Source organism: Phodopus roborovskii, unplaced genomic scaffold, assembly GCF_943737965.1.
Source record: "Phodopus roborovskii unplaced genomic scaffold, PHOROB, whole genome shotgun sequence".
Lineage (NCBI taxonomy): Eukaryota > Metazoa > Chordata > Mammalia > Rodentia > Cricetidae > Phodopus > Phodopus roborovskii.
This window is the reverse complement of record NW_026126645.1, coordinates 4480642-4502173: the sequence shown is the minus strand read 5'-3', so window position 1 is coordinate 4502173 and position 21532 is coordinate 4480642. Positions and strand designations below refer to the sequence as shown.

At 50.3% G+C, this 21532-nt stretch overlaps 1 protein-coding gene across 1 annotated transcript in view; it reads left to right on the top strand.

The window, feature by feature from the left end:
• Positions 1 to 831: 831 nt before the first annotated feature.
• Vwa5b1 (von Willebrand factor A domain containing 5B1) overlaps positions 832 to 21532 on the top strand; it is a 41067-nt gene continuing 20366 nt past the window's right edge. The window contains exons 1-10 of the mRNA XM_051173662.1: positions 832 to 996; positions 2910 to 3053; positions 4630 to 4900; positions 7422 to 7567; positions 8396 to 8527; positions 9000 to 9124; positions 13368 to 13544; positions 18540 to 18650; positions 20700 to 20902; positions 21353 to 21467. Coding sequence (XP_051029619.1) covers positions 858 to 996; positions 2910 to 3053; positions 4630 to 4900; positions 7422 to 7567; positions 8396 to 8527; positions 9000 to 9124; positions 13368 to 13544; positions 18540 to 18650; positions 20700 to 20902; positions 21353 to 21467 — 1563 coding nt within the window. The 5' untranslated portion in view covers positions 832 to 857. The remainder of the gene's footprint in view (positions 997 to 2909; positions 3054 to 4629; positions 4901 to 7421; positions 7568 to 8395; positions 8528 to 8999; positions 9125 to 13367; positions 13545 to 18539; positions 18651 to 20699; positions 20903 to 21352; positions 21468 to 21532) is intronic.

Sequence of the window (21532 nt, the reverse complement as noted above, 5' to 3'; positions counted from 1 at the left end):
GCCTCCAGTTATCAGTCAGCCTGCCAGGAGATAAGCCTGGCCAGAGCTGTCTGGGCTCCAGCCACAAGAGAGAAGGTAATTAAAAAGATGATGCTGGCCAGGCCATGGGGGAGCACCCGACGAACTCACTAGGGACATCAATAGGACCAAGGCCGGAGGCACAACCTTCCGAGAAGGGGCAGAGGAATCAGCACTTAACAAATAGTGCTATCAGATGGTAAAAGTTCACCAGCCATGGAAGCTTTGCCTGGCTCAGACATAGAGAGGGAAACCCAGAGAGAACCCCACCTCCAACATGTGACCCTATTCCCTTTGCTCCCCACCAGTCAGAAGCATCTGGCTATGTGGGAGGTCCTCAGAGCCTCAGAGCCGTGTCACATCTCCGTTCCGGTCCTGAAGACTTGGCACCCAGAAGGGCTAGAGGTTAAAAGGATGAAGCAATTTGTTATTCTTTTCACTTAGTTGGCACTGGGAGGTCAGTGGAGAAAAAAATTAGGTCCTGTCCACATCGGTGTTCAGAAAACAGTTACAAAATAACCAAGATGTTCAGGTGAACTGATTAGAATATAACACCTGAGAAAAGATGGGCTAAGAGGGAGGGATGAAGGATGATGGGCACAGATGCTTTGGCCTCTACCATTCTGGAGGAGGAGGAGAAAGTTCCTAGATAAAAGATGGGAGTGGGGACAGACTGTAGGCCTTCTCTCAGGATACTCACTAACTCTGAAGTCCCTGTTGTAAATGAAGATCACAGGCTCTAGGGCATTCAGTTGAGATTAGCCTTGGAGGGTTATGGGCTCTCTTCATGTACCCAATTGCCCTGTCTCCTGCAGGCCCTGAGCTGAGGAGCCAACAGAATGCCTGGCTTGCTGAACTGTGTCACGGGGGCAGCCCTGCCTCTCGCTGCATCTGATATCACTTCCTACGTCAGTGGCTATGCCCTGGGTCTCACAGCCTCCCTTACCTACGGCAACCTGGAGACTCAGCCCTTCCAAGGTAACCCCATGTGGAATTCCTGGATCCACAGCCCCACACCCTGTGGAGCCCTTCCTTGTCCGGTGGTTTACTGGCTGACTACTGGCCAAGTGTGTGACTTTCTGTTCTGCTCCCTCATCTATAAAGTGAGATTCCCAGGACCGCTATGCAGGTTTGAAAGTGAAGGAGTTAAAAGCCAAGGGGAGTCATGATTTGAAGGTCTGTAGGGAGGGATTGATAAAGAAACAATACCTGAAGAAGAGCTGTGTGGGTGGAAATCACTGGAGAGTAGTCTGGGTAAAGGGCAGGGGCTGGCTGCAGACACCTCTCCTTCCCCCAAGCAAGGGACTGGCAGAGGTTGGCCAGGGATTAACTGTGGGCAGGAGTATCTCCCCTAACCCCTTTTCCCTCTGCTTGTTTACTTATTGGTTGGGTGGCTTTTGGCTTGTTTGTTTAATTTTTTTAGGCAGGGTATCGCTGTGTAGCTCTGGCAGCCTGGTACTCGCTGTGCAGTCCTAGCTGGCCTCAGCACCCCTCCTGCCTTGCCTGCCAAGTGCTGGTATGGCAGGCATATGTCACTACATCCAACCTGGATTCCCTTCTTATTCAGGGCGATGGAGTCTCCTAATGGCTAGCCCATTCTCCCAGCCCCGACCCCAGACTCCGCCCCCACTCTGGTGCCACCCTTGGGGCCACATTACCTGAAAGGAACCCACATGGGTACTTTATCCTTGGGGATTTGGGCTGAGCAAATGCCCTTGTTCTTCTGACTGACAGGGCCTAGAGTTGGAGACCGAAAACAGGGCCTACTTGGGGAGCCTGGAGACAAAACCCAAAAGCTTCAAGACAGGCCCCTCAGCTTCCCTTTTGCAGGGGAAAGAGTTCCATTTTATAGATAAGGAAACCGAGGCACTGGAGGACAGGAAAGTCAGGGTTTGTGGAGGTTTCACCATGATCCCAGCACTGAGCTGTTTCCACATTAGAGAGGAGTTGAAATGAGGCCTTCAAGCTCAGCATCACTTAGAAACAGACTAGAAATGCGGAATGTCAGGCTCTTCCTAAACAAATTCACATCCAAAGGCCAACAACACCTTCAGGTGACTAGCATATTCTTCACAGAGAAGAAGTTTGGCTCTAAAATGATAGCAAGACATGTTGATGCTAGCTGGTAATCCCAGCTACTCCAGAGGCTAATGCAAAAAGATTAAAAATGCAAGGTTTGGCTAGGCTGTGTAGCAAGTTCAAAGCTATCCCAGGCAGCTTAGTGAGACCCTGTCTCAAAATAAAAAAAAGTAACAAAAGGAGTGGCATTGTAACTCAGCGGTAGATCACTTGCTTACATTGTGAAAGGCCACGAGTCCAATCCCTAGAACCTCAGGAAACATAAGGATATAAAAATGTGTGACACCTATTGTGTGGTACATCGCTTAAAAAATGGTACCATGAGGCTTGCTGTAGATGGGGTTACCAGACTTAGAGATGTGTGTCCTGTCCAATGTAGCAGGGTTAAGAAACAAGAAAGGCCTGGATTTGAACCCTTCTCTAGCTCTTCCACAGCCCCACCCATTGACCATGCCAGTGGCAAGCCAGTAATCATGGACCAAACTCACCACCCAGACATACACTGCTAAGCCTAGACACAGCCTACACAGCAGCCCAAGTTTTTATTTTCCTTGAAAACTGAACTTTCCGGCCCCAGAAGCTCACACCATCCAAGAGTTAAGAGCTGTTGGGAATTAGATGCAGATGCACTTTTTCACACTGTGGGCTGTTGCCCTCACCTGCCCGATCCCAGCCCAGGTCTACCATGTCCCCTCAGGGGCAGTGAGTACAGTCTATGTACAACCCTGGCAGATCCAAGGCTGACTCCCTTCTGGGAGTTGGGCGTGTAGGATGGGACGGAACACCTGTGACCCTGGGTCCCACTCTGCCAGGTCTCTTCGTATATCCATTGGATGAGTATACCACAGTGGTTGGTTTTGAGGCTGTCATTGCTGATCGTGTTGTGACCATACAGATCAAAGACAAAGCCAAGTTGGACAGAAGTCACTTGGATATTCAGTCTGCAACTGTCACAGGTAAGAAGTCCCCACAGAGCATGGTGAGGCTGGCTTGGAAGGAGCCTCCTCAGCCAGAGCCTCAGGCACATGGTGAGGCAGCATGGGACATGGGGGAGGGTGCTGAACTGCAGCTGGAATTGTATGACCTTGAGACTATCATGTACTTCTAAGGACCTCAGCTTCATTGTCACATTCAAGGTGCCATGAGGATCCAAAGAGGGCAGGTTCCAGATCACTCTGGCTCAGGAGATGTGTGGAGTGAGTCACTCCAGGGGCTATCCAATTTTTCATCCTATTTTTCATGAGTGATGTGAGCTTAGATTAAAAAAAAAAAGACATGTCTGAGGACTGGGAAGACAGCTTGATAGTAAGAGAGCTTGCTGCACAGCATAAAGACCTGAGTTCAGATCCCGAGTATCCAAATAAAATCTGGGTATGGCTGTCTGACCTTAAGACCCCAGCACTGGGTGGGAACAGAGACTGGGACAGACACAGAGATGGGAATTTCCTTGGGGCTTACTGATGAACCAGCTTAGCCAAAAATCCTCATGCTCCAAGCAAGAGGCCCCTGCCTCAAGGGAAGAGTGGGAAACAAAATGCAGGGAGGCACCCCAAATCCCCTCTGGCCTTGATGTACTCGTGAGTGTGTGCACCTGTGGACAGATGTGCATGAGTGCTCAAGTGCGCATGCACACACACACTCACACACACCCACACAAACACACACACACAGACACCTGGAAGACAGAGTAAGTAATCAGACCCACTCAGGGCTAAAACGGTGCATACCAAGAACTTAGGCCACAGTAAGTTCCTGCCAGCATAGCTGCTGATTCCTGCAAGTAAGGAAGCTGAGGCTCAGAAAGAGAAGAGATGGTGGCAGACTCAAGGTCATCAAGGTCACACAGCATCTTAGGAGAAGCACATAATGTAAGCAAACTGGACCATTGGCTGTCAGATGAAACTGAAGGTGTTAACCTGAGTGTCCAGATGTACACTGATTTTTAAACCAGCATTCATGACAGCACCTTCTCTGTGTGTGTGTGTGTGTGTGTGTGTGTGTGTGTGTGTGTGTGTGTGTGGTGATCTTTCATGGCCTGGGAAAATTGCTAGAACCTTCCCAGGAATGACCATGATGGGACATCAAAAGTGGCTGTGCTTGGAAAGGTCCTGATGGTGTTAGAAGAGGGGGAGGGAGTCCTGACTGGGGACTCGGGTGGCTCTCATGAGGGGGGATGATGGGTGGGTAAGATTAGTCCAGTGGCACTTTGAGCCTTTCACATCAAAGCAAAGCCCATGAGCAGATGCAGGAGTGCTCCAGCTGGTGTGGGGTGGGCATGTGATACTCTGGTGGGTGCTCTCTGTGGCCCTGAATCTTCTAATGGAAATTCATAGCTTCCGGTCAGACCCATGAGGGCACAGGACCCAGCCAATGACTTAATAATTGTCTGTGCAGCTTAGGCAAGCTCCATGGTGGGACTCAGTTTCCCCATCAGCAAAAGGGGGCTGCTCAAGGCTACTCCCACAGCAAGCTTAGAGGGGAGGGGGTCAAAGACAAGGTCTGCACTGCACCTGACGCCAACCTGGCACTTAGGGAACATTCCACAAGAGGGAATTCCCATCGCCCCTCATTCCTGCGCACCGGGAAAGGTGGCCTTGGATGAGGACCTGGAGCGGATTCTGTTCGTGGTCAACCTGGGGACCATTGCGCCCATGGAGAACGTCACCATCTTCATCAGCACCTCCTCGGAACTCCCCACGCTGCCCAGCGGGGCTGTGAGAGTCCTTCTGCCGGCTGTCTGTGCCCCCACAGTGCCTCAGTTCTGTTCCCACAGCTCTGGCTCCTCCAGCCAACAGGCTCAAGGGTAAGGAGACCCTTCCCAGACCACAACTGGGTCAGGGGCAACAGGAAGGAGATGGGGGGGTGCTTTGGGGCTCGTTTACTTTCAGAACAGTCTGCCAGAAATGCCCATTCTGGTACTGGCAGAAGTGCAAGGCTTCCGGGTTATTTTTCAGTGCATTTCAGAGGGATTTTTCTGAGTACCTACTATATGGTTAACCCTAGAACTAAGTGTTAGGGATAGAGAAGGGATGAAACAACATGAGTCATGCTGTTTGGAAACTTGCAGTGGTAACTCACACCTCCCAGCACTTGGGAGACAGAGGCAGACAGATCTCTGTGAGTTCCAGGACAGCCAGAGCTGTTACACAGAGAAACTCCATCTCAAAAAACAAAAAGAAACAAGCAAACTTTGAGGGGAGCCAGGCTTGATGACATGCACCTTTCCTCCCCGCATGCAGGAGGCAGAGGCAGGCAGATGAGTCTTTGTGAGTTTGAAGCCAGCCTAGCCTACATTGTGAGTTCCAGAACTAGATAGTGAGGTCCTGTCCCCAAACAACAACAATCCGAAGGGAAGAGATCATTATTATCACTCAGCAGTCAAATGATTTCTTTATGAATGTGGCTTGAATGCATAATTTCATAAAAACTGCCTTGAGAGAAGTTCTCTGGGCTAGGAAGATGAAGAAGGGGTCCTGTCCTGGGTATCCAGAGACCAGACCAGGCTCAGGCTTCATCGACAGCATGACAGTGAGGACAGAGCCCTAGGGAGGAACTGACACAGGCAACGGGTGATAGGCTAGGATAGCCCTGCATACTCTGGACCTCCCCCAGGCAGCAAAGGGCCACTAGTGCTTCCAGCTGGGCAATGGGGGGGTGTCCTACAGTGTGGGAAGGGAGGGAGAGCCATGGCCTGAGAGGAACCTGCTCTGAGACCGTTATCTCTGAAAACAAGTGTTAACTGTGTGTGGTGAGGGGGTGGGGTGGGGGAAGAGAACAGGATGGTGTGGCTACTGTCTTATAGAAGAGGCCAAGATTAAACAGTGGCTATGATCTTCCTCCTCCCCTCTCTTTTCTCCTCCTTTTCTCTTCCTCTTCCCTCTCCTCCTCCCCCCCTCCTGAGCTGCTGGGGGTGGAAGCCAGACCCTTACACTTGCTATATAAATGCTCTACTGCTCAGGAAGCTATGGGAATGTATTCTAGAGGAGCCCTAAGGCGGAGTGTACAAAGGCCCCGAGGCTGCAGCAGGTTTGATTGGCTAGTGTCGGGCTGAAAACAGCTATCGTGCAGTGAAAGATGAGGAGCAGGGCTCACGGGATGGTGGGACAGATCGTGTAGGTCTTGAAGACTCCAGGTGCAGGTAGCAAAGCTGACCTGGGCAGGTACCATTAGCCCGCATGTCACTTTACAAGTGCCGCCCATGGGGCGATGGCGTGGATTTGAAAGGCAGGATCTTGCTGGAGCACTCTGGACTTTAGTAGACCAGAGATCCCCAGTGAGCTAGCCCCTCATTCCACCTGGTGGAGTTGACATTGATGCTCTGAAGACATCAGTATCAACCCCCTCCCACCCATGAACCTCACAGCTGCCCAAATTGGACACAAGGAAAACTAGAAAGCCCGCTGATGGCAGTATTTGCCAGGGCATGGGAAAGAAGGGGCTCCCACTCCTTGCCAGGATAATGGGATTTACACTACAAGCCAGGAAAGCAGTATGACTACAATCAGTGTGTGCACTTTACCTGGGGACCCAAAGAAATGTTCTTTGTAAGGCCGAAGGAGATACAACACAGTAAGGGTATGAGTGTTGGTGGTAACACTAGTGAGCATGGAAAAGAAGTAAGTGCATGGCAACGGCTAGCCCTATGTGGCATCAAGTAAACAGCAGGCACTTTGAGTGACAGCCATGTGGACGGAGCTTAGAAGCAGAATAAGTGAAAATCATTAAGGGGGTCACTGAGATGCGTGATAGATCATAGACACAAGGCAGTGTGGCACGGCAAGTCCTTTCATACCAGAACCAGGCAAACCTGGGCCAGGATGCCAGCTCTGCCAAGTCTTAGCCATAGACCCATGAGTGAGTTTCCCCTGTTTGCCTCAGATCCTCATATAGGAAGCGTTGGGTGCTGATGTCCTCCTCCTGGGTTTGTGGTAAGAATGATGAGGGCTGAGGCACTGGGAACCCATGCCTGGATTTTGACCCATCCCAGGTACTCCTCAGCAGCAGTTATAGTGTCTCTTTGGAGTCAGACTGATTGAGATGATAGAGGTCTGGGGATGGGAGGAGGCTGAGCTATCTGAGACTCAGAGTCGTCTTGTGCTGGCTCTCCTCTGTCTGGGCTTCTTCCTTCTTCCCTCCTTTTCCTCCTTCCCCTCCATCTACCTCCCCCTCCACAACCTCCTCCCCTTCTTCCTTCCCCTCCTCTTCCTCCCCCTTCTCTTCTTCCTCCCCCTCCTCATCTTCCTCCTCCCCCTCCTCTTCCTCCTTCTCCCTTCATCTTCCTCCTCCTCCCCTCCATCTTCCTCCCCCTCCATACACCTTTCTAGCAAAGACCCACACTGCTTTGGCATCCAGACCACAGACTCCTGGAATGGACTGTGTCTGGCCACTCTCCTGGATACAGAGGTGACCAACCCAATGGAATATGAATTCAGCTTTCAGTTGGAGATCCGTGGGCCATGTCTGCTTGCAGGTGAGAGGGAGCTATCCAGGCCTAAAGAGACAAAGAAGACTGGAGTAGATACGGCTTCAGGCCCAAAGCCTCCAGGCAAGAGGTCACTAAGACTACCTACTCCAGATAGAAGTCAAGCGTAACCACTCAGAGCTAGATGGGCAAGCTGGTCCAAGATAAACCTCTCCCTGGGACATCTTTCAAGTTACCCCAGCCCTATCCTATGACTTCCCTGGGGGAAATACCTTTTGGAGAGTGGTAGGTAGCTCAACCTTCTCCAGAAGGCCAAGGCTATAAAACTGAGCTCTGGTTCCCTCCTGGGGAGTATTCAAACCCTCCTGCAGCCTAGTCCCCACCCCCAGAGATTCTGGGGTGCATTCTGGTTATGGACCATTGTAAAATTCCCTTTGTAATTTCAACATGCAGCCAGGGCTGAGAACTGAGGTTGGGTGGCTCTCCTCCCAGCCAGCTTTGGTTTCAAGGGTACAGGTATGGTTTCTTATCAGTGAGTGTTTACGGAAATGTGGAGATGCACCACCAAAACTGCTCCACCCATGGAGCTTTGAGCTCTTTCTGGTTGCTTAGCAGCATTGGGGTACACCCTGCATCTCAGGAGTAAGCTAGAGCCTGTGGTCAGGAAAGGAAGGACCACTGAGCATCATCTACGACAGTCTACACTATGAGGAAGCTGAGGAGGGCATACATGCTCACAATGAAGACAGGAGTCCATGTTGGGGCCAGCCTGCCAATCATCTCAACAGCCCAGGTCTCACCCTCCCGTCTGAGCTCCTTTCTCTCTTGCGCTCCTAAATCTGCCCCTCCTCTGTTCTGTCTTTCTGTGATACTCAGGGGTGGAGAGTCCCACGCATGAAATCCGTGCAGATGCTGCCCCATTTGCACACTCAGCCAAGAGCATCATCATCACCTTGGCTAACAAACACACCTTTGACCGGCCAGTGGAGATCCTTCTCCACCCCAGTGGTATGGTACCCCATTAGGGGCTCTCCTACCCTCGTGGAAGACATCTAGCCAGGGCAAGAATTGGGGTGTGTGGGAGGTGGGCAAACAGACCAGAAACTTGCCCCCAGGGAAATCTGTCTCTAGCAGGCATATTCCCAGCCCTAGCTGTCATCTGCCTGGGGAGCCTTGAACCCCTAGGTTGGCTGAGCACTTTATAAACTCTTGGAGTCATTCCTTGCCTCCTTCAAGCATTTGGCTCAGCCCAAGTCCATTTTATGTAAGGGTAAACTGAGGCCCATGGACAGAAGGTGGTGCTAGGCTTCTTCCACTAAGGAGTCTTCCCCTGGCCCCTACTGCTTCACGTATCCAGAGATGTCACCCTCTCCTCCAGTAAAGAACCCACACCCACACCCATGAAGAAATCACCCCTAGACCACAGCCCCACTTGCCCTCACACCCAGGCAAACGCTGAGTGCTGATCTTGTCCATGCAGAGCCCCACATGCCACACGTCCTGGTGGAGAAAGGCGACATGACACTGCGGGAGTTTGAGCAGCACTTGAAGGGAAAAGCAGACTTCATTAGGAGGACGAGGAAGGACAGCAGCGCCGAGCGGAAGGTGAGCCACTGGGCACTGGGTCTCACTGAACCACTGAGCCCTCCGAGCCCGAAGCAGAGGGCATGACTCCCCTGAGGTTACACGTGCTGGTGGCAGAGTCTGGACAAGAAGTAAGAGGTGTTTCCTGCTGGGGTCCCAGACACCACAGGGCAGGCAGGAAAGGATTTCCTAATGCAGCAGTCATCCCATCCATTGCCCCTGCCAGGTCAGCTTCTCCTAGTCTCTCCCAGCATCCCTAAGCCTGGCAAGACTTGCAGTTAACTACAGGTGCCATCTTGGTCTTATTGCTCCAGGCCAGTCTGACCCGACAGCTCCCTCTTCACCTCCCAGGCCTCCGTCTGCTAAATTGGCTCCCTGGTCTTCTTCCATCTGGAGTCCTCACTGTCTGCTGTAAAATGGATGGAAGAAGGGCGAGGAAAGCAAGTGAAAGGTCCTTTCCCTCTGCCTTTCCGCAAGCCCCACACTGAAGGGTAAAGAGGCACTGACTACAGGAGGGCAGGGACAGGGTGCAGAATGAGCAGCCACATGGTGAGCCCCGTGATCTCCCCACACAGCGCACACCCTGCATGTCAAATTTCAGCGTGATGACACGTCGCTTTCTAACAGCTCGTTTGCTGCTAAGTAGTCTGGGGTCTGGTGCCCAGTGTTATCTCTAGAGTTAGATCCGGGGATATCTGGGCTAGAGGACCTCCTAGAGTGAGGTGCAGTGCACCTGCACTTAACTGTCTGTCACCTTCTCACTGCCCTTCTGGTACAGGGCAGTGAGATGGGAAATGGACAGCAAAGGTGCTTGCGCCATCCCCACTGTGGGAGACCCCAGCGGAAACCCCTGCTGGACGTGGGGGGACTGGAGGGGGCCTAGGGAGCCTAGTGTCATCGTTATGCTTACAGAGGTGGGGACACTGCCTTGCAGATGAATTTGCTGGAAACAGAAGTTGAGCTAGGTCTCAAAGGCGATGGCAAGCATGGCATACCAGAAGTGCCACCAAGCTCCCAGAACAAATGATGGTGTGGAGAGGGTAACGCTGCCCTATCCTGCTGCCCAGGCTTGGAGATGGCTGGCCTGCCTGCCAGACCTTAAATCAATTATCTCTGGGACCACTGTGGCAAATGAGAATTAATTTGCTACCTTGGGTTAGTTATACAAATAGCCTGTATCCTCACAGAGTTCTGAGAATGTCAACGACTAAGAGGAAGCTGCTCAGAAGTGATGAGTTTATTGTAATTGGATAATGGCAGCTTAAGAAGCCATTAGGGAATCTGGAGCCAAGCACCCATCCGTCCCTCTGAAAGGCAGAATTGGGTTGCTGGAAGGAGCTCCTGTGGCTGGCAGAGCTGTTTCCGCTTTGGGCTCTGACATCCAATAAGCCAAGCTGGGTAGTGGCATGTTGGCAAAGAGGGCTCTGCGTCAGAGGAAGAGTAGGACCCACAGGTGGGAAAGAGGTCAGGTCAGGGACATCTAGAACTCGAGCATCACCTAGGAAGGATGAACTGTCAATAGCTGACCTTAGCAAAGAAAGGGCAAGACACAGAATGGAGGAGACACGGGGCCAAAGAGAAACAGAGACTTAAACAAACTAACCAAAAGGTGCACAGAGAGGTCAGTAGAGACTATGCACACAGAGAGGGGGCAGGGGTTGGAGAGAGAGAAAGATCCAGTGTCTCCTTTCTTCATTCAGCAAACACTGAACGCCCAACTGACACCAGGCTCTTCCTTGGTACTAGGGAGACAGCCCTGGAAAGGTCACATTCCTTTCCTCAAGGAGCTTATCCTAGCACAGGAAGGCCAGCAAGTGAGCAAGATTGGCTGGGAGAAGAGTTGAGGACATGTGAGAAGTAGACCCGAATAATATGATGCCAGGCACTCTTTAGCCAGGTGTCAAAATGCCCATTTGAGAACAAGATCCGGCAGCAGAAGGCCCGCAGGGAGAGGAGCGGGCATAGAGCACCTGCTCCAGAACGGCAAGCAGAATAGCAGGATGCATGCGGCTGAAACATTCAGAGCTGAGTAGTGGATGGACACCTAGGGCTTCATAATGCACAGTGTTGTTACTAGGCTTAGAGTATGTGGGAAGCTGTTGCTGGCTGCTGCTGTGTACATGGAGCACAGGGAAGAAAAATGAGCCAGCAAGAAGTGTCTGCGGAGGCAAGAGAAAAGCCTGCCCCAAACTTGGGCAATGCCACAGAGACATAGACTGAGTCTAAGTGCCTGTTAGGTAAGGAGTGTGAGCCTGTGCTGAAGAATGGGCTGGGCGGGGTCTGGAATAGGGGACCGCTGAGGACAATGGCTCTGTCTTTGGAATGAGCACAGGATGAGTGCAGAGGCCCACAGTTAAGATGGAGAAGGGACAAGGGGAGAATGAGAAACAGACACAGAGAGATGTGTGGACGCAGACATCCTGCGATGGGGGAAGTGCAGGTGGAGGAAATATAGATCCAGTTCGGAATTAGGCGAGCCGAGAGTCAGAAGAAGGACTCTGCAGAGGCGTGTAGCCTGGGGCAGGCCCCAAGCCAGAATAAAAATAAAAGGCCAGAGGAGAAAGGCACCTGCTGGAAAAGCTAATTTTAATCACCAGAACCAACGTGGTAAAGGTAGAAAACTGATTTCTGCAAGTTACCCTCTGACCTGCACGTGTACAGCCTTGTACGCTTGTACACATACAACAGCAACAACAGGAACAATGCATCATGGGAAAACAAATGAGAGTAGGAAGTGAGCTGGTGGAAGGTTTACAATAAAGTGCCTGCCATATAAGCATGGAGTCTGAGTCCCCTCAACAGACCCACATACAAGCCAGGCACACAGAGGCCTGTGGTCCCAGCACTGAGGAGGCAAAGATGGGGTTCAGTAACAGATCCTGTCTCAAAAAACTAAGGTGGAGGGCAACTGAGGAAGACACTCAAAGATGACTTCTGACCTCCACGATGCACATGCGTGGGCGCACACACACACACACACAGAGAGAGAGAGAGAGAGAGAGAGAGAGAGAGAGAGAGAAGTACTGAAGCCACTGTCCTTCTTCATTGTCACTGATCCATCTAACTGAACACCATGGGAATCCCTGGAGATAAAAAGGGACCAGACCAGGATGCAGCGGATGCAGCACAGTAGCTTGAGGGGAGCAGAGAGCAGAGCAAATGCTGCATTCAGTATGAGAGGTGCCAGAATCCCCCAGGACAGGCAAAGGCAGCCACAGCAACAATAATGGCACTGACTCTGCCAGTCAGCCATTGTCACAGGTACGGCATCACATCAACATGACAACTTCATGAGGCATGCACACATGCTCATTTCATGCATGGGAAAACTGAGCAAGAATATTCACATGGAAGGGAAAAAATGTGAAGGAGAAGTAACAATTTACCAGCAGGAGGGATCAGTAAGCAGAAGGAACCAAGCTCTTGACCAAGGTGAGCCAGAGAGGGGCTTACCATTACTCAGTGAGGGGGTTCTCCGATTATGTGCTAATGTAACTCATCCTCACCACCACTGGGAGAGGTCCATGTTTGCACCCCACTGTACATGTGAGGAGACACCGAGAGGAAGGACTTAGCTAATACCACATGGTCAGATGGTGTCAGAGTTGGGGTTCAAACTCAGAACAGGCAAAGCTGTGCCGCTGCCTGTAATCTTTGAGCAAGCACAGAAGCCAGGGACAGCCAGCCTGGAAGCTTTGGGCATAGAGTGTAAGTTGGACCTAGCTGGTTCTTGGTGAGTGGTAAGGGGGCTAGCATGAGTCCCCAGGTTTCCTCAATTGCTCAAGTGTTGTATGACCTTTTCTGGAGTGATGTTAACAAGTGTCTGTACACCCAAGCTAGGCCACCAACAATGGGCTAAAGTGATTCCATCCCAAGTGTGAATTAGTGAACCAGTATGTATGTATAGGGTCACTAATAGGGACCTGGTTGACTGAAAAGCAGCTGCCGCCGTAAGCAGCCCAACCAATCATGAGCAATGACTCAAGGAAGCTGCATCCCTGGAGCTCCCTAGACAACTTAGGCACACTGAAGAGCCCCCCACCCTTCCCAGCAGTTTGGGCTGCCTCTAGAACCTTGTGAGTCCTGTAGGTTTCAGGAAACCCCACTCCCACCCCAAGACCTGTGACTTGTATTGATTTCCCAAGTCATATAAATTTAATCTCCTTCCTGAGTCTTAGGGTGCCTCCCTCCTATGGGAAGACATGTTTGTTAGGAGGAAACAGCTACACCCCACCAAATTCGAGAGTGTTCCCTTCTCCTCCAGACAGAAGTCATCCGGAAGCGTCTCCACAAAGACATTCCCCACCACTCCGTCATCATGCTCAACTTCTGTCCTGACCTCCAGTCTGTGCAGCCCAATCTGAGGAAGACCCACGGGGAGTTCATCTTCCTCATTGACAGGAGCAGCAGCATGAGACAGGCCAGCATCCAGTGTGTCAAGGTACTGTGTGCAGGACCCTGTCCCCAGGAGCCAGGACTCAAGTACATTAGCTGTGCTCCTCTCTGCCTGGCTTCCAGAGGACTTTCTGTTCCAAGAAGCCACTTGTCCAAAATCAGTTTAAGCAGAGACACCTAAACTCAATTTGTTCCCAAAATAAACCCCTTGAAGTGATGGGGACAGACATAGGCAGAGAAGTTGGCCGTTTACAAGGTGTGGGGCCCTTTCCTTTCTGCTAACTTGTGCTGTAAGCCTGCACTGGATTAAGCACTCCCCCAGGTCCTGACTGGGAAGGAGCACACGGGGGGGGGGGTCGTGTACATTGCTAGGAGCCTGGGATGTATGGGATACCGGGTTAGCCCCTCAGAGTGTGTCTTGGTGTTTAGTCCAATTATCCTAAGAGGTTGATCCTGATGTCACTGTGTCCACATGAGCGCATGGTTCTTGAGAGTTGTAGTCACCTACCCAAGATCACACAACTCACATAATCTGTGAGCAAACCAGTGGCTGCCTGGCTGTTCCCCACCCCCACCCCCATCCAGCATCATCGTCACTAGATATGGTCCCTGGCATATATTAGTAGAACCCAATAGAAAATATTGGATTTTCTCTGGGTAGGTAGTCAACTCAGTAAAGTGCTTGGAAGGACCTGAATTAGATTCCCAGAATTCATGCCTGAAAAATATTTCCAGGCTCACTGGCCAGTCAGCCTAGCAAGCCTGTCCCGTCTCAGTGGTAGACCTTGAGAACAGCACCCAAAGTTGTATACGGTTTCCATGAGCATATGCACACACATACATTAAAATGAAAATATTATTTTCTTTTTCCTAATTACTAATGGTGGGCAAAGCCCTGCATGTAGCCATCTTATGAGAATATAAACTCAAAATGCCAACACGTTCAATACTCTCACAGAACTCACAGTCAAGTGTGACATGCTGACTTAATAGCCAGTCAGAAGGCCTGGGAGTTTGGCTTGGTTTCCCTGCTTAGAAAGCTCCAAAAAATAGATATTCGGATAGATAGGTGATAGATAGATAGATAGATAGATAGATAGATAGATAGATAGATGCATAAGAATGACAGAGCCCTCCTCATCCACCACGAAGCCCCTCTTCCTTGACAGGAAATCATTGAGCTTGTTATGGAATTATCCAGTGTTGCTTTTTATTGTGACTTCTGCAGGTGTCTGTCTTCCCATCTAGAGTTATGAACTCATTAAGGGAAAGGACTGTCGCATCCTCAACTGTCCTCACGTGGCCTAGCTCTGCACTTCCACATAAAACCCCTCATTCTACTTATTGGATTGAGGAATGAACTGTAGCTCAGGAGAAAGAAAGAGGGGGAACCAGAAAAGAGAGGGCTCTCCTATCATTGGAGATTCCGTCCTTTCCCCCGTTAGCTTGCCCCAGAGCAACAGACTCAGCAAGGAGAACTTAGGTAGATTCCATGAGGCCAGCAATCTCCTAGTCCTCTTAGTCCCACCTAGTCTTAAACAATGGCAGAAGCATCATAAATGAGAGCCAGGAGCCTTCTGGAAGCATCTTGACACATGGATGTGAGGCTGGCAGCGGACCTCCTACTCTGGAGGAGAGTGGGGAGCTGTCCGAGATCTGGAGTGCTGAAGTGTACTTCCAGATAGGGGGGCTCCATATACCGGTCCACACCCGTGTTGAGACACTCCCTTGATTACCTAAGAGTGTCCCAGCATTATAAACCTAAAATAGTATTTGGAAAGGATTTCATACCCTCCCCTTCATTTCTGAGGCAAAGAAACTGAATCCTTAAGGAGTGAAATGTTTTTCTGAGTATCACAGGGCTGGTGGAGGGGCCTGAACCTTCCAGATCTGTGCCCATTTCTCACACACTGCTTATAAGGGGTGAGCCATGGTTTTACAAAGCTCTCTTATTTGAGTAAGTCATTTCTGCTTCATGGCATGGTTAAAGGAGAAATCCCAGGGTCTAGAATCGATTCTGTCACAATTGCTATGCGGCTTTGGACAAACAGATTCTCAGTTGTGGACTTCATTCATCCTTTTTATGAAGTGAGAAGAAAGGATTGATTCGGGCAGGGCAAATGTATGTCATGTGGCCCTCTTGTTCCTTCTCCTCAGCCCAGGAAGTCATCAGTAATCGACTGACCCTTCCCCAACACCCTCTCACCCCTGCTAAGCCTGGACTGTCTCTGAGTCCTCACACAAGCACTCCAGGGAGTTATTACCATTAAAAATGAAATTGTTTATGAGCAGGAATCCACTTCATTAGCTGAAGCCCTCTCCACCTTTACCGCTTCAGAAATCTCTGACAGTGACTTTCTCTGGTCCTTCCTTCAGTCCCCTCTCCCTGTGGAGCCTCCCCTTGCTTTTTTCTAGTTCCATTCTCTGGGCTCAAGGTCATCTCTTCACAAATGGCTCCACGCCCATGCAATCCACCCAGCTGAGCGTGACCCTTCCAGAAAAAGGCACAGAAATTACTCGGGGAAAGCCTTGCCAAGGGGGGTGGAGATATTAAGTCATTCATTATGGTCCATTGGGTAGAAGTTTTAGGGAAAGTGAGGCTTAGGAGGAAAGGAGTAGAAATCCAAACAGCCCACGCCAAAGGGGAAAGTTCAGGCAATTTAATTTCCGGCAGCTGGTCTCAGTCTTCAGCCACTTGCTGCCAAAAGCAGGGCTTTAAAATTCTAATAGGTGTGAGTCGAGATGATCTGTACGGATCAGCAGAGTCCCCTGCCAGCAGGAATATGCATTAGTGGCTAATGAAAAACAGCAGATATTGACTTCTTTCGTAGAGACACAAAATGTATTGACACAGGCAGTGCAGGGAGGCAGTGGGGACATTAATGGAAGCATTTAATGTGTTTGCAGAGGGGGACAGAAGAGGGCTACATGGCTGTGGCACTTAGAAGGTTGTGTGTTGTGGCAGTTGCTGGAATCAGCTGGCAGTGTTGGCTTCCATATTCCAGAGTATTACAGACTGGTTCCCTGAAACTATGCTGAGCAGCCGGGGAATGGGGAGCATAAATACACTACACGGGGGTAAAGGGGAGATCTTTCATTTCTGCCTCTGTGCTGAGGCATAGCCAACACAAATGAAGACTTCAGAGCTGTATTGGGGGATTATTTTTTTCTTTTTATTACATTTCCTTTGTGTGAACATTTCGGGGTGTGTGTGGATACCAGTGGACAACTTGTGGGATTCATTTCTCTCCTTCCACCGTATGGGTCCTAGGGATTGGCAGCAGGTGCCATCCTGCCAGGCCTAGAGCTGGGTTTGTGAAAGTCAAAGCCACACAGGCAAGTTTTGAGACCCAGAACAACGCCTCAGGTCTCCTGAACCTCCACCCACTTCTCTACGAAGTAGAGGCATTAGTACTGAAGCCGAACTCACTGGGTGGATAACCCACTCATTATTTCTCTGGGCCACACTGAGGCTCAGGCGGACCCAAAGTCAAGTGAACAATGGGGAGGTGGGGGTCTCCATTTCAAGTGTGCCGCTGACCCACTGCGCTCTAATTCTTGCAACAGTGACTAAAGTTGGTTTGTATTTGTTTGATTTTGTTTGGTTTCTGTGTTTTTGTTTTTCGAGACAGGGTTTCTCTGTGTAGCCCCGGCTGTCCTGGAACTCCCTCTGTAGACCAGGCTGGCCTCAAACCCACGGAGATAAATGTGATTGTTAATTGAAATTGCTTAACACGGTGGTAGCATATAGTAGTAGCTGGTCGTCGCTGTCGCTTTTCCCTCCCCCCATCACCTCTTTCCTCCCTTGCTTGCTTCCTTTCTGTGTGTTGCTGTAGAGTTGAGATATGTAGCCCAGTTTGGACTACAAGTTCCTACATAGCCCCGGCTGACCAGTGACATGTGCCACCACGCCCAGCATCATTGTTTCACCTATTTTCCCTCTCTCTGTCTTCCTTCCTTCCTTCCTTCCTTCCTTGTGTGTGTGTGTGCGTGTGTCTTTCTTTCCTCCTTCCTTTGGCATGTGTGTGTGTGTTGCATGTATGTGAGAATACAAGTTCATGCATGTAGAAAGCAGAGCAGAGCCCTGGCTACCTTTCCTCCATCATTCTCTACCTTGTGCCTTCAATACAGGTCTCTCCTTGAACTCGAAGCCCACCTTCTCATCTCGGTTGGCTGGCCAGCCTGTTGTCAGGATCCTCCTGCCGCCACCCACCTATACTAGGGTTACAGGCACCCACTCAGCTTATTATTTGGGTAATGGGGATGTGAACTTGGGCCCTCGTGTTTTTAGAGAAAATACTCTTAATCTCTCCAGCCCCACACGATTCTGTTTAGCGCTTTTATCCAGATCTCCTGGTGGTGTGTAGCTACAGAAGATAGGGATCTCTAATGTTCATACTCGGGAGGCCAAGAGGCATGATTGAATCCTGGCTGCACTGTTTACTAACTAGATGCTTTCAACCAATCATGTGCCCCCTCTGCGTGTCCATCTTCTCATCTGTAGAGTGGGGATAACAGTGGGCCTGCTGCTGGGGCTCAATAGCAAGGCGACACACTTGAAACGCATCGTTTGCATCCAACAAATGCTAGCCAGGAGACCTCCTAGGGGAGCTGTCACTGGTTAGTGACAGGGTGATGCTGTTGCAGGGGCCTTGGATGAGAGCCAAACACCATTGGATCAACAATGTGACCTCCCCTCAAGGTCAAGTTTGTTTTGGCAGAGGAGAATGGGCAGACCCCGCTCCTCTGACCTCTCAAAGTCAGCAAGAGGTGACAAGGAACTCCGAGGCCACTGCAGAGTGGTTTTGATGAGTCAGGCCTGCTATGTGGATGAGGAGTCATATGCTGATAGCTTTGATGGGTCAGCCTCCGGTCAAGAACGACAGATTTTTACGATACATAGAGAAAGAGTGCTGGGTGCAAATAGGGTGACAGGTCCCTGTGGAGATGACTCCATGCTGGAAATGGCAGCACTGATGTGTGATGACAGAGTGGCAGTAGTCCCTGTCTGAGTCCTGAGGATCCTTTTTTTGCCTGGCAGGAGGCCATGTTGGTGGCCCTTAAGAGCCTCAAGCCGGCCTGTCTCTTCAATATCATTGGTTTTGGATCCACATTTAAGACAATCTTTACTTCCAGTCAGATCTACAATGAGGTAAGGAGCGGAAAAGTCTTGTCCTGTGTGGGGAATGGGTAGTGGTGAGCAGAGGAGGAGGAAGGGAACAGCAAAGAGGTCATGCTGGGGACAACCTCAGGGGCTGCCTACCCAGGGAGAGCTCAGACCACAGCTGGGCCAGCAGCCATGTTTGCTGATGCCTTCAGACACCCTCTTCCCATTACAATAAAGTCTGTGAGGACATGGGCACGGAGAGTAGGGACAGAGGACAGGGGACACATCTATCACACCCATGGCCTGCCATTCACCACAACCTCTGTCTCTTGAAGACCATGGGTGCATCCAAGGCTGAGCTACAGAAATGAATGGTGACAGACAGAAGAACAATTAAATGGCCAAGTGGCTGCAGGGGTCCTTACAAGTCTAAGGCTTAGGTGCTATTTGGAACAAAATGACTCTGACCCCAGCACCAACTCTGGAGCATCCTACCCAGAGCTGAGAGGAGGGGGAAAGAGGAGGCGTGTGAGGAAGGAGGAAGGGGAGGGACAGCATTGGCTACTTACTACTAAAAGTAAAGGGTGGATGGATAGATTTTTTTTTTTTTAACATAAAAGCAAAATGCACGTTGAGCCAGGGGTGGTGGCACATGTCTGTGATCCCAGCACTGGGAAAGTGGAAGTAGGAGGATCAGGAGTTCAAGGTCAGCCTCAGCTACATCATGAGTTTGAGGCTAGCCTGGGCTGCATAACACCCTGTCTCAACAAGCAAGAATACGAATACCTGTTGGTTGCTAGTTTTTAGATCTAGATAATCAAAAATCTAGAAAACAAAAACATTTAAATCGCCTGTGATGACATCCATCAGACAAAAACAAAAACAATAGGATAAAGAAGTGCTATTTCCAGGTCACCTTCTGTGAATTTACACACATTTTCAAGACAGGGACGAGGTCTTCCATACTGTGACACGACCTACTTTCCTAGCCTATCATGAACATATTGTCATGCCAGGAAATTTCCATCTGTGACATCATGTTAATGACTGCCTGGCCCACGACACAGACAGCCTTGGTTTATTTATGAAGCCTAGAAGCTAGCCTTTTCATAGCCCCCCCCCCACTTTTTTCTACTTAGTCATTTTTGCTTATAGATTTCCCATGCATCTTTGCCTGTCCCCTGGGGATGAATTTCAAAGCCACATATCTATCATAAGTCTTAGTATTGACAGTATTGACCGTTGCTGCTATTCTTTTTAAAAACAGGGTTTTGCATAGTCTAGGCTGATTCCAACTCACTATATATAGTTATATATATAGATCTTGATGGATCTTGATATACCGGTCATCCTGCCCCTACTTTTGGAGTGGGTTACAGGCATGTCCCACCACACCTTGTCTATGTGGAGTTGGGAGCAGGACTCGGAGCTTGCCTGTATGCTAGGTGAGCACACTACCAACAGAACTACACCCCAGCCTCAGTATTGGCCATTCCTTCTAAGTCCCTCCAAACATAGATACAGAAAGATACTCTTCCAGAGACAGGGACAGGAGATGGTATCCACAGAGACTCTACTCCTACTGCTAAACCATCTACCTGATGCCAGTAGTACTTGGCAAGCCAGTCCCCACAAGGCTGGTCCAGGAGGTGGGGAATCTGAAGTCAGAGCTGGGGAAGGAAGCATCTTCTCAAAGCACTGTGGGAGTCAGTGCCAGAGTCGGATTCAGTGTTCATGTCTGAGGATGCCCAGTACTGTGACCTTCCCTCCATGTCACCTGCTTCCCTTACCAGGCAAGGAGCTTTGTTTGTGCTGAGGAGGTGAGTTCAAAATTACACATTTTTCAGGGGGTGCTCATATTTCTAAAAAAGAGTCTAGGAAGGACAGTATTGTCATTATTCTGCAAATGGTGACATTTTAGACATTGACAGGGGATGAATTACATTAGTGGCTGACTATGTTCCCCATGGGTGAGCAGGGGTGTGGCTGAACTAAGAGCCAGAGAACAGAGTTCACCCTCAGGGGGCCACTTAGAGACTCCATGCCACGTGGTGAACCTAGGACCTGTCTGCCCTGCTGTTGTCTTCCTTGCAGGAGAACTTGGCCATGGCATGTGACTGCATCCAAAGAATACAAGCTGACATGGGTAGCACCAACATCCTCTCTCCTCTCAAGTGGATCCTCCGGCAGCCAGTGCACCAGGGTCACCCAAGGCTCCTCTTCCTGATCACAGATGGGGCTGTGAGCAACACAGGGAAGGTTCTGGAGCTGGTGAGGAATCACGCCTCTTCTACCAGGTTAGCCCAGCATGCAGGTTACCCCAAGCTGCCTGTGGTTGGGGGAACCCAAACCAGAACAAAATGTGCAATGTCAGAGGGAAAAGATAGCACCTACATTTCCCAGAATGCCTTGTTTCTGGGTTGCTGAGCGATGCTTTCCACGTTTGCTGCTTTTTCTCTCTCATAAGATGAGGAGGGGTGAGCTGTCCACAGCTCAGCATGCAAGTCCAAGTGCAGCTTAAGGAGATACTGCTGTCAGTACTGACTGGGAGTTGATTGTAGTGTGTGTGTGTGTGTGTGTGTGTGTGTGTGTGTGTGTGTGTCCCCACAATAGCTCTTCCTCTTCCCCAGGCTTTGACTAAAGACAAGGTCATCTTTAAGCTGCCTCTGCTGGACCATACTCTGTCTCTTACCCCACTGGGTACAATGATACAGACTTACCCCCCCCCCCCCGTTTCTGTCCTCCAGGTGTTATAGTTTTGGAATTGGACCCAGTGTCTGCTACCGACTGGTCAAAGGGCTGGCGTCTGTATCCAAGGGCAGTGCGGAGTTCCTGACGGAGGGGGAGCGGCTACAACCAAAGGTACACAGAAGGGCCTCCAGTATCTCCCAATCCTGCAGCATCAGCAGCCCAGAGAGGCCAGAGGG